Source organism: Pholcus phalangioides, unplaced genomic scaffold, assembly GCF_987345545.1.
Source record: "Pholcus phalangioides strain wild (caught in Gottingen) unplaced genomic scaffold, Ppha-v1.0 ptg000001l_1, whole genome shotgun sequence".
Lineage (NCBI taxonomy): Eukaryota > Metazoa > Arthropoda > Arachnida > Araneae > Pholcidae > Pholcus > Pholcus phalangioides.
Genome location: NW_028301594.1, coordinates 22826091 through 22839577, shown reverse-complemented (window position 1 = coordinate 22839577; position 13487 = coordinate 22826091). Strand labels below are relative to the sequence as shown.

The window sequence follows — 13487 nt, the reverse complement described above, 5'->3', positions numbered from 1 at the left end:
CAAAGAAACGAAAAGATAATTCATGTAAGTGTTGTGCTCGTTCTGTATTCAAGTGTTGCCATCTATCGTCCAAATCAAGAATGAGAATGAAAATGAAAAAGTTTTCTGCAAATTCCGAACTATGACTTATTGGATGGAATAATTTGCAGACACAATTGTAATTTGATTCATTTCACCTAGCTGGAACACAACTCAGATAGTATACAATAAATATGTGCAAGTTTATGAGGTAAGTGAATATAAAGCCCAGGATAAGAGCTTTAATGACTAAATTGCCTATGTTATCTCTCATGGCATATACACGCACACACAATCTGCAAATTTCCCCCAGATAATTTTACTCAAGTCGCTTATATGCCAGAGTGGCACCAAAATGATGTCTTGCACAGGTGAGAATTTTGTCTTGAGACTTCCCTGCTATTAATTCACATAATATATTGCACAGGGGCTATTATATATATTTTTAATGAAGGACCCGTGAAAAATTTTGGCCCCGGTGTCCTTAAAAAATCACCTACGTAGCCCCCATTTCCAGATGTGGGAGTCCCTAGTGCTGTCAGTGTAACTGCTCTATCTCAAAGCACTGTAGCCTGCGTGGAATGATAGTTAAAAAAAGCACAGATCGAGGGAGATTTTATTTCATAGGTTTATTAAATCATCACATATTTTACGATACAGACCAAACCAATGTTTCTCATAATATTCAGATCTTGAAAAAGGTGATCACTGTCCTCTGGAACTATGTCTGTTTTGGAATCGGCTATAAACTGTAGATCCCAATACAATTAGCCTTGGTATGCAGAATATGATGTAACAAAAATGGTCACTGTAGATGTGAGGGATGCTAGCTTGTTACCATATTATTTTCATTCAGAATGTCTACCACATACCCAAAGAAAAGTTTTGTGAATTTTTGTTCACTTCTGCTTGTCTGCCTAAATAAGCTTTTCTGGAATCTTACATTAAATACCTTTCAAACCAACCATGACCATGGTCTAGACCAGTGATTCCCAACGTGGGCGATGGAATGTTCCGGGGGGGGGGGGGGCAGTAGAAGCTCTATGGGTATAACATAGGATCCTATAGGTTAGATTGCGTCGGGGGACGATGCGACAAAAAAACGTTGAGAAACTATGGTCCAGACAAAGTAATTTCAATTAATGCACAGCTGGAAACCATTTTCCATTGAACACTAAATATACCGTGAATGACATAAAAGGACATATCAAGAGAAAGAATAGTAGAAAATAATATAAAACTTGGGAGCAAAACAAAAGATTGAAAATTTATTAAAGATGCTGGAAAATAAAATACATGGAGCAATCACAAATCAGTTAAAAATAGGGAGTGAAAACAGATGTACTCGGATTGAATTTTTTGTGAAAATACTGTAAATCAAAGGAGTCAACTTTTTTTGGAAAAAAGCAGCTGGAAACAATGATTGAAGGGTGTTTTTTTTTTGTTCTGTTGATGAGAGCAATTCGTGTAGTATGACCCCATTTTATACGTCGTCGGAAGCCTATGCGCCAAATCCTGGGGAGGGGGACTTCAAGTTAATTCCATTTGCGGCCCCAAGAAATAAGATTGCAGGGAGGACAAATGACGTCATTAAAAAGGCAGCTTCTATTGTGATGCAATTTCAAAGTTTCTTAAGGGGAAATTTTGTTTTTGGTGCAAGATGGCGCAAAATTTAAAAATTTCAGTGTTTTTGTCGTAGAATGTAGCAAACGAGAGGAAACTGTCAAAATTGTAACAGACATCTGAAATTGTAGCAGTTTGTAGCAACTGTAGCAGCTTTTCCACCCCTGCATATCACTTATTTGACAGCATTTACAATGCTGGGAGAGAAAACAAGAGCCATTTAATTGTCAAATTCTGAGTTTACATTATCTGTAACACCAATATCCAAACTGTGGATCATAAATTCATAGTTTCTGGGTGCTCATTTATGGAATGTGACCAGAATTTTGGGTTAACAGACATTGCAAAGAAGAAAAGTGACCAGAAGATGTTTGTTCCAGAACATTGGGAAACTCTTGTAACCAAGGGTAATAAGAAGTTCAAGGAGGTGAGGATGAATTAAGACAACTTCATTTCACTCTAGATTCTCTAAGCATTTTCTCAAAGGCGCAGTAAATGGTATACGGAAGATTTAATGGCTTCACTTAAAAAAAAAAAAAGAAACACATGGACGCTTTTCTATAAAGAAAACTTAAACAACATTGGAGTTTTTTACAATGAACTTAAAATCATACCAATTTGGCAGAGATATACTCAGGTTTCCAAAACTGAAACTCAACGAAGTACAACCAAAGATCAAATACATAAAGCTAAAAAACCTGAAGGACCTTCTACTACTTATGCTGCCAGTGCACCATGACAATTCCATCTACAAGTCTGTTCAGTACCAAATAAAATTCCAGGAGGCTATTGAAAACAAACTTGTGCTTAAGAGCACGTACCAGAACAAAATACCGAGAGGGACGTAGAACTGAATAAACATGATCCTGTATATGAATCTGATTCTATTTAAAAGACATGCTGTCACATTACCTATCTGTGTAAAGATGAACTTTTTCATAAAATTTTTATTTAGATTGTATTGTGTAAATTTGCACACTAATATTTCTATCATTTACTTTGTACTCTTACTTCATCTGCAAAATAGTTTGGAATACAAGAGGTATAAGTGCAACATCTCATTATCAAATGTTATTTTTTATCATAAACTTTAAAAGTTCTTTAAATCTGCTGTAAACTATTCTACATGCAGATCAAAACTTAATGTATAAGCTCAAAAGCGATATTGCAAAGTTTTCATACAATTTTCAATTGTCACTTAACTTTGAATGAACCTATTTTTCTAAGAATTAGGCACATGTCACTTATATCTCTTGTGTTTTAGATTGCTCATTTAAAAATTTACTTTGATGGGGGGGGGGGGGGGGAGAATAAGACCAGATGCATAAAACAGCAAAACAGATTTTATATTTTTCAAGAAATTGACAGAATTTAAGGTGGTTTTAAGCTAATGTCATTGATAAAATTGAATTTCTAGCAGCTTTTCCGATAACTGAAAAAGCAAAGCAAAACAAATAGACAGTAACAATGAGGCTTTACTTACTGTCGTTCAATCAAACGATCTGCAGCTGCGAACACACTTTGCATCTTTTCATGTATTTCAACTGACAACATTTTAGAATCAGTCACTGGAACCTAATTTTAATAAAAATTAAAGTAAATCAAAGAAAACAGTCTTAGTTCAGAGTAGGGACTTTTTTCTAAAGCAGAAAAATTGATCAATAAAATACAACTTTTATAGTTTTACTTAAAACACTTCTACAGAATACATGTCAGTAACTTGGAAAGTAATTGAGACAAACATCAATGAAGAGCTATTAATTAGCCTTTGATACTCCAAAAAATGAGTCTGGAAATTGATATTACTGGAAATTGATTTACAAATAAAACACCACAACAGGCAAAATGTCCAACGAGGTGGCTGAGAAAAAGATGCCCATAAAAATATGGATGTCATATATTTCCAAAAAATATATAGCAACCCAATTAAAAATGCAATTAACAAAAATTGTGAACAATATATACACACATGATAAAATACTATACAATGCCCGTAAAGAATACTTATGGTTGTCTTATTCTAAGTATGGATAGCTTCTCGATTTACCCCAACATGTTTATCGTATTTATTTTTAAATGTGTCAATTGTATTACAATTTACTACCTCCGGGGGTAAGCTGTTCCATTTATGAACAACCCTATTAGAGAAAAATTCCCTGCGACACCATAACCTTGCATTGTCCCTCACCAATCAATACTGGTGTCCCCTTGTAGAAGCAGTCGATTGGCGGTGTACTAAAAGTTCATTGTCCATCCTATCCACCCCATTGAAAATTTTGAACACTTCTATCATATCTCCTCGACACCTGCGTTCATCCAATGTAAACATATTCAAAAAATGAAGTGCCTCTTCATAACTCAAGCCCAGTCCCTATGCAACATTTACAGGAAATGTTGCATAGGGATTAAAAATACTTTGAGATACCGGGAATTTAAGCTATAGAAATATGAATGCATTGAATGATAACAGCACGTTTGCTGATATCTTCAAGATTATTAACACTAAAAATCCAATTCTTAAAAAAAAGTTTTATAACTCATAACACCTAGATTAATGAATCCATACAATAAAATATAACCAAAGTATAACCTATAACTGCACAAAATTAGAAGAATCGATGGTGTAAAATATGTTGAAAATGAACCTACAGAAGAGCAGTCACAAAAATGATAATAAAATAGGTAAATAAATAAGCAATGATTAATAAATAAACTTAGAGAAGCAACACTTCAGTTTATTCCCTCCCCAATAAAATACACAAAAATGCAAGGCATCTATATTATTCTATGGACAATCATAACAGCACAGGACTTCTTGGTGTGCGTTGGCGACTCAAATACAGTAACTAATTGTGGGTATTGATTTAGTTTAAAATTAACAGGTGAAAAATTAAAAAGTAAAGAAAATATTAATACTTTGATAAAATTACTGACCTTCGGCAATGTTGTTGAAGCAGAACCTTCAAAATGAGTGAAGGAAGGCCATTCTTGTTGAGAAGTTAAGCAATTAAAAAACTGAGGTTGTGAAAAACTAGGCAAGTACAGAAGTAGTGCAAATGGAAGAGGTGGTAGACATAACCTGAAAAACTAAAGTTACTTTAGTTCAGAAGTTTTAAGATCATTGAAATACATAGGCCAGTGGTTTTCAAAACTCCATTGTTATCACTTTGGTGTAATTTGTCCCTCTTCTTCCTTCTAAGTATGTGCTTATGTTGATATCACTAAATGAAACTAATTATGATTTATAATTAAAATTTGCAAAATTTAAGCAAATTACAAATTCAGAAAATCAGATTTGTTATAGCCTTATTTGTTAAAGTTCATAAAGAAAATCCTACAGAAAATCCAATTCATTGTAATCATAAATTCATAATGTTTATTATCATCTTTATCTAATAGAATTACAAGACTTAAACAATGAAGAAATTAAAATATACACAAGTAATCAATAAAAATAAAAGAAAAACCCAACCTGTTATTGAAAGAAAGATCAGAAACGTAACGAACACATGCTGCCCAAACCAAAGGATGAACCACACTGGGGACACCACTCACCCACCTATAGAATTGAATTTGTGTTTATGACAGTTCAAACAACAATAAACTTAGATGGAAATAAAAATGTTCAGTTATGTTGCTGACAGAAATTACAATTAAATACTCAGTGATTATAAATATGCAATTATACTGTATGAGAAGTCCAGTTTTGTATGGTTTTCCAAGTTCAATGCATGAATGCATATCAGCCTCCTATCAAAAGAAAAAGAAAAAAAACCACTCTCCACAAGGAGCGAATCAGATATGCAACATTTCAATTACACCCATGATATATGTTAACTTACTTCATACTATTTTATCACCTCTGATTTCGTAGCTAGACAGCAGCACTTACTGAACTCATAACATGCACTACTCTTACACAAATACACTGCTAGGTTCTGCAAAAACAATTCCAACACAGTGGTAAAAAGACATGATGTTTCAAGGCGACAAACTCGGGTTGTGTGCAGAAATTTGGCAAACAGGTTCCAACAGAACCTACTCCTTATAAAATTAAATTATCTTTTCAACTCATGCAAGTGAACTTCATTCCTTTAGTAGCTGAGTTCAAAGTCATAATTTTTATAGTACCATTAAAAGAAGCATCATTTTGGTCAGAAATAAGTAAGATATGATTGATAAGAGAAAAAAATTTTGGCAACAAGTGAAACCTCATTCATGCATCACCTGGGTAACATGTCACTCCGTTTAACAGGCCACTTTTTGGAAATATTGTTGTCCTCTGCAACCCTAGACTCCCCATCCTCTTTGTATCAGGGCACCTGTGGTGAAATATTCTTTGTGACACAAGTTCCACAAGCTCGACCATGCACTATGTAAATGAAGCCAGGTCCGGACCCACGGCACTGGACCACGGCATTGTTTTTAGCCCACATTGTGGGACAGTTTTGACGGAAAACAGGTTTTTGCTCGTTTGGGCATCGAGTAGAGCCATCACCTTCTATAGCAGGCAGCCACTGCGCAAAGCTCGTGACATCACTGAAGAAGTTATTTCACCTGCAGCCATTGGATATAGCAGGCAGATATCTTTACCTTTTTTGCAGTATATCCAATGACTATAGGTGAAATGGACGACTTCAGTGACGTCATGAGATTCGTGCGGAGGCTTTCTGCTATAGAAGATGTTAGTAGAGTGGCTGGGTTTAGATGCAGCTTTATAGATTGCCTTTCGCACACAAACAAAACAGACCGGCTCTGAGTTTGTGTTCTCTCAAACTCTCCCACAAGTATATACGAATTCATGGTTACGGTAAAGATCGATGCATTTTTATAAAAATAAGTAAAACACCACAAGAAACTCAAAGATTCAATTTTTTTATACTGATTTCTGTAGTAATGAGTGTCTCCTGTAGCTCCGTAGTTCATTGCGACCATCGGTAGGAACTATGGACAATCCGTAGCAGTTTGCAACTCCGCACTATTGTTTTTTCAGTGAAAAATAAACAATTTTTTTTTAACCCAAAAAGAATATTTCATTTTCATTTATGATGTCCCAGAAGAATTAAACTGCCATGCGAGAGGACAATATTTGGTTTCCATAAACATGCGTAATAATTCTCAAATTTTTAAAAAAACCCAAGAAGGTAATATTTTGCATTACTCAAATGTGTACTTATGTGGCAAGCAAACATTATAAATGATTAAGGAAAACTTGAGTAATTAATTTTATAACTAATCTCTTTTCAATAACTGAAATTTGTTTTTTTCTGCATGAATGCACCAATAGGAAGACAGGAATCAGTGTGGCCATGGCTTACTCCATTTAACGAGTCACTTTACTTACAAGGTCATATTTTTGGTCTCTCAAGAGTGACTTATTACTAAGGTTTGACTGTACATAGCCTCATGACTAATTGTTTTTGCATGTCCATAAGACAGATAGTGACACTTTGAACAGACAACATGCACACCTCAGACACTCATAAATGAATTGCTTTATGCAAAAAGGGCATCCATTTTTGGCTAAATTTATTTTTGACACTTCCTACTTCAATACATGCTTCGATAAGTCATTATGCAGAAAAGGGTGTCAATATGTGGTGCCTGGTACAAGATATCCATAGCTAAAGTTTCACAATTTATACAGAAAAGGCTACAAGTTTTAGACAGTTTTACTGTTTTCTAAAAACTCTAATTTTTATGACTAGCACTTTTTTGCAAGAATGAATTTGTGCACACTATTCAACATTTTTCTGGATATCCCAATTAATTCAAAATACAAACAAATGTTTACCAAGTGCTCGCAGTTTGGTAGTTATTTTTATGATGTTTTGTTGTGATTCAACCTTAGAAATCTCCCCCCCCCCCCTGATTTGTTGCTTTATATACTGTGTTTATAAGATTGCTGAGGAGTGGAAAGACACTCTCTCATTTTGATATTTTTGTAATCATGTAGAAAAAATACTCACACTCCAACTAATGGCAGAACAGTCAGATCAGGATGATTTTCAGACAGATGAACAAGTTTCTTATCTGTATTTAGAGCAAGGAACCTGTAAATATTCAAATTGTATCATATTCTCTAATATGTATCAAATAACAAAAAATATATTTTTATTGTGATTTATATGAACAATAACTACTTATCCAAAAATATATAATTGTCTGAAATGCTTTATAATATTCAAAAAATGGTTATAAAAGAGGGGTATAAATGAATCACACTAATTTTAAGTAACAACCTTGTATTGATTTGCTTACTCCACCACAAAGAAATTAGAATATAAAAATCCAAATGGCTGCAATTTTAAGCCAATCATTATTTCTCTGTTTTATGCACCTCTTCCCTGTTTAAAATTGTTTTTTTATAAATTATACAAATACAAAAAACGCCACAACAGGCAAAATGCCCAATGAGGTGCTAAGAAAAAGACGCCCATAACAAATATGGATGTCATATTTCAAAAATACAGCAACCCAATTAAAAATTACTGTGACAATTCAGTCAGTCACCAACTTCTTGACAGACCATATTCATAGCGTTTCACAATATGCACCTGCTGATTTCTTTAAGACTTACTTTGTGGCCGCTTGTTCAGAATTATGAAACAAATTTTAGAACTTGATTTATTTTCAAATACAAAACATGCAAGCGGCATACATGTGCGAATTGCCACCACAATGTGTAGAATTTAACTCCCTGTTGCCATCTTACAAACAGTAATAATGAGAATAATGAATAAAAAGGAACAAAACAAAAATAAAACAATCCAGATCGTGTAAAGTCAATGGGAAGAACTCAGTACGAAGCTGTCCTCCGTTTTGCACAAAGGCATGCCCTTTGTTCGAAAAAAGCATGTTTGTACATCGCATCCCCTATGGTTCACGAATCCAACATCAAATGTTTAAAGCATCATCTGTTGAAAACGTGCAAGGGAAGTGCTCTCACTTACAAGGAGTTAACTACTCTGACTGTCCAGATTGACGCTTGCATGAATTCAAGACCCCTAACTCAACTCGGCCAAGATCCAAACGAGCTGCAAGCTTTGAATCCCAGACATTTGTAATCCAATGACTGCTGTACCCGAAGGTGATGGTGAAGCATCGGGAAGTCTATAAGCCAAATGGGCCAAGATACAAAAATTGCAAAAAGATTTCTAGAATCGATGGTCCAAGGAATATTTGACCAGTCTTCAACCAAGGATGAAGTGGAAACATGAGACATCAAACATAGCGGTCAGCGATCTCGTTATCCTGAAGGAAGACCACCTCCTCTCAAGTGACACTTGGCCCAAGTCACCAATGTGACAAAGGTCACAGTTGTGGAAATCAAGACTGTGAATGGAGTTTACAAATGTTCCTTGAATCATCTATGTCATTTGCCAGTCGATTATTGTCACCTTTTTAAAGTGGGAGTATGGACAATCGAGGGTAGTTTTGTTTTCTTCCTTTTTATCAATTATTCTTATCACTGTTTGTAAGATGGCAACAGGGAGTTCAATTCTAAACATCATGGTGGCAAGTCGCAGATGTATGTAGCTCACGTTTTATATTTGAAAATAAATCCAGTTCTAAAATGTTGTTTCATAATTCCGAACAAGTGGGAGCAAAGCAATCCCCAAAGAAATCAGCAGGTGCATATTGTGAAGCACCAGACTTACCACACCGACTGATTCCAACCGGGGTTTTTTTGAAAACGTCCGCTAACCTCTCTCTTACAACATCTAAGTTAGTTCTCCAAATAAGAGGAACCAGTCTTTTGTTTTATCAACCTTACCAGAAGAAAAGTCACAATGAAAACTGATGACATGATGATCACTGGAAGAAAACTCGTCTCCCCCACCAAAACAAGATCTTCAGAACTTTTAAGAACAAAATCCAAAATAGCAGTACCCCCTAGTGGCTTCTGATACACGCTGATACAAAAAATTATCGAGCACTAACTTGAGAAAGTCTCTTCCATATTGATCTCTAGCTGAAAGGTTCTCCCAATCTATACCCGGGTAATTGATATCCCCTAGTATGACAACCCTCTTATCTTACACATGTAGGAAATTAGATAATGAAATTTGGGGATGTAGTTTGGATCGCTATTTGGGGTGGATTGTAACAATCTCCAACAATAAGTTTATGATGTTCTTTGTTTTCAAACTCAACCCATATAGTTTCAATATCATTTCTCTGCACGTTAACACTGTCTTAGCATTCAAACATGATTTCATGTGTATCAACACCCCACCCCCTTTCCTATTCGATCTATTTCTCAAAAAAGTATGGTATCCAATATGTACACATATTGACTCATTTTATATCTACACAAATTTCAAAAGATAAAATGAACTGAAAAATAAATTTCAGATATTTAAAGCTTTACCAATCCCCCTTTGCGAAAGAATTTTTGTATTCCACGAGGGAAAATTTATGTTCTCAAAAATATGAGATCTGTATGCATGAGGGTTATATTGAGAAAAAATATGTTCATTTCATTATTGTTACACAATTGCCATTTTCCAACAATTATCACCAACAATTTATCACAGGAAAGCATTAATTTTTTTCCGTTTACATCTCTCCCAGAAGTTGGTGCGCTAATCCGTTCAAAGGGGAAAGACTTTCTTCAGTTGCAATGTGCCTGACAGTATCTACGAATTTCTGTTGTCCCGTTGTATCAGGAAAGATTTTGATAAGGACTAATCAAGGAATTGAACTCATGACATCTTTGAACATCCTTTGGTATAGCTGCATAATAAGCAGCAAGTATTGTATTTTCTTATGATTTCTATCAGTTCAAGGAATGTTCATGCAATTAATTAAAAAAATTTATTTGCAAAAAAAAGGAAACAGTTATTTCTTTTAAGAAACATGACCAACAACCATTAACGTAGTGGCTGAGTGATTCAAACATTAGTGAGCACCTGAGGCAAGGCTAATCCTCCATGATGTAAAAAATATCTTACTTTGTTCTGCATATATTCAAATTAAATGGTTAATAGTTTTTTCATTATGCACATTATGAATAAGAGCAATTAGATTAATGAGTGAACAAGAGCATTTGAGTTGTGATATTTATGCAGTACTCTCTCAATAATCCGGTGTTTTTTCCTTGTGTGTAGAGGAGGAAAACATGACACTGGCATGTCCATGTGCAGAAGTTTATATTTTTTAATGGAACTTTTCAACTAGCTTCCAGTAATCCAGCATACTATAGTAATCATCATGCTGGATTAGGGATTATTAGTCTACTGTGTACTTAGTTTGTTGATTAAATGACCTTGCAAATTATTGAAGATCTATCCCTCAAATTCGTATGATGATTATGAACTGTCACAGTTTTTCTATGTAGGAAGTTACAGTAGTTTTGTTGATTTTTAAGTAACTTATGCAGAAAATTAACAGATTGGGACCATTGCATATTGAATAGTTACAGCATATTAGCTTACCCTGAAGATTCGGAATTTCCTTTGTCCTTCAAAAAAACTTCTGGGATATGTGAACGTAGAATTGATATTGGATTGATAGGAATGGCGAGAAACGAAACAGATAATGCAGACATTTCTACCTTGATATCACAATCGATGCCTATGAGAGAGCTCGTAACTCTAACAGCATAAAGCTTCTTTAAATCTAGATGAACCATGTTTTGACAGTGGGTGAGAATTTCCTAATATAATAAAATTTACAAAATTATTTAGCAATAAAACTTTCAAATATAATTTTTTTTTCTTTTCACATGGCTGACAAAAAAATGATAAATTATTTCATCTTTTCTAACAATTAAAATATATATATGCATAATATATATATAAAATTTTCAGCACTATCAAAAAATTTTAAATCTTATACATATTATGAAGCTGATGAAAAAATATATATATAAGCTATATTTATTAATACAATTTCATACATTCAAACTATAAAAAAGAACTAAATGTTAAAGATTTTTGAAAATAAGCTACAGCTTTTGTTGTGTACTTTGTCAAGTAAATTTTTGCATCCAGTTGGCTAAACATTTTTTTAACACTTTAATATTTTTTTCAGTCACCTTGTTGGACATTATTTGTATTTGAACATACTCCAAATACAGCATATGTAGGGAAAAAAATTTGTATTTGAATAATTGTTGCCACAAGTTGGCCGCTCCTGCTAGTTATATTAAAGAACTGAACATTTTTCAGTTTGAAAGAAACTGTACTAAAACTAGGCTTATATAGTTTTGACATTTAATTCCCGATACCTGTTCTATAATTTCTCAGATGCCGGGAATCTCACTCGAAAAAGGAGAACAAAAGTAGGACAGGGTAGGGGTACCTCTCTTAGACAACATAATCATAATAACATAATAAAAACAAATCCATCAAAAAATTTATTTTTTTATCTTTAAATTTTTTTTTCATAGCCCTATTCCAGTATTGTATAAGATTAACTCGAGCCAAAGCAAAATGACAAATGACTTGGTAACAAAAACTATTTTCGGCCAAAACAGCGTACTAGCAATCATAGATAATTATTTTCTCTCTCCTCACAATTTATATTACATTTGTTTTTGGAGTATTCCGAAGTCCAGTCTGTCAATTCTCTTTGACAATGCACAGCAAATTATGAAGGCATGTAAGGTTTTAAGAATGATGTTTTGGAGACCACTTTCAGAAGCACAGTGCAAAATGTATAAATTACAAGGTCCAAGAGTTTTACTGTGTTTATCTTTTTTTTTTTTCAAAAAGGGAGTTACAGTTTACTGTTCAATGCCAGCAAAATTGTTTTTGGTAAATGAAGCACTTTATTTCTAGCTCTTTGCTGAGCATTGTAACTGTAAATATTGTTTGAGCCTTTGCATGCCCTAAAAATACAAAAGACAATTGAATGCTATTGGGTAGCATCAGAATCAAAAAACCTAGAATAGGCCTATGTATCTAACTGCTTTGGGATGCTTTAAGCAAACTGTTGCTTCACCTATACCCAAATTGTACACCATAATTTTAAATGATGGTTAGTTACTAAGACCATGAAGTAGTAAATACAAAATTATTTTTTTTCCATCCAGACAGAAGTTTTTAATGACTACACTACTTGTTGAACCCTCAAAATAAACAAAAGAAAAATCAATAAACCAAATGGTTCACTTCACATACACCCCCCCCCCACCACCACAAATAACCTGAAAAACAATACAATTTCTGCTTTAGCAGAATCATTAATTGCAATCTACTACATTTGTGTTATTTGGCAATATACTGATGATTCCCTCCTCAACTGAAATCAAAATTACACGAATTTTATTGATAGGATTTGGTAAAAAAGTAGGGCATTTCACCAAAAAGGAAGACAAGTGGGAGCCCTGCAGATGCAATAGCGATAAATACACAAAATAATGTAGGCAATTATTTCTTTCAAATAGAGCACAACTGCCGTCTATTGTAATGGGCAATTTACCACCGAGTAAGTTGTGCAGTTGTGCTGGAAGTGTGAGTTTGTGTACCTAACACTCTGAGTGCGTTCTACTACTGAACCAGAGACATGCACCTTAGCCATATTCCTCTGTGGAGCTTCTAACGAATTGGTACACGTTAGAATATGTGTGTATGTGTAGTGAACCTGACGTGAAGTTTGTTTTTGTGTAATGCTTGTAATGTGTAGTGCTGCCATCAATTTTTTTTCTAATTATGGGTGAAGTGTAATGATTAATTGTATTATTGTAGGCCTGATGCTCTCTGTGGCGAGATTTTTTAACGGGGAGATCAGCTTGCATTCGTGTCTCGAAGTTGGGAACCACAGAAAACCAACTTCAGTCAACTACCACTATGGCAATGGTGGGGTTAAAACCCGGGTTCTCACGATGCAAGTCCGTC

At 34.3% G+C, this 13487-nt stretch overlaps 1 protein-coding gene across 1 annotated transcript in view; it reads right to left on the bottom strand.

The window, feature by feature from the left end:
- The window catches only part of LOC149090094 (uncharacterized), a 48237-nt gene that overhangs the window by 22423 nt on the left and 12327 nt on the right, over positions 1–13487 (bottom strand). Inside the window, exons 7-11 of the mRNA XM_089232231.1 lie at positions 11082–11302; positions 7611–7694; positions 5114–5200; positions 4576–4720; positions 3125–3216 (exon numbers count right to left, since the gene is read on the bottom strand). Of these exons, the coding sequence (XP_089088357.1) occupies positions 3125–3216; positions 4576–4720; positions 5114–5200; positions 7611–7694; positions 11082–11302 (629 nt within the window). The remainder of the gene's footprint in view (positions 1–3124; positions 3217–4575; positions 4721–5113; positions 5201–7610; positions 7695–11081; positions 11303–13487) is intronic.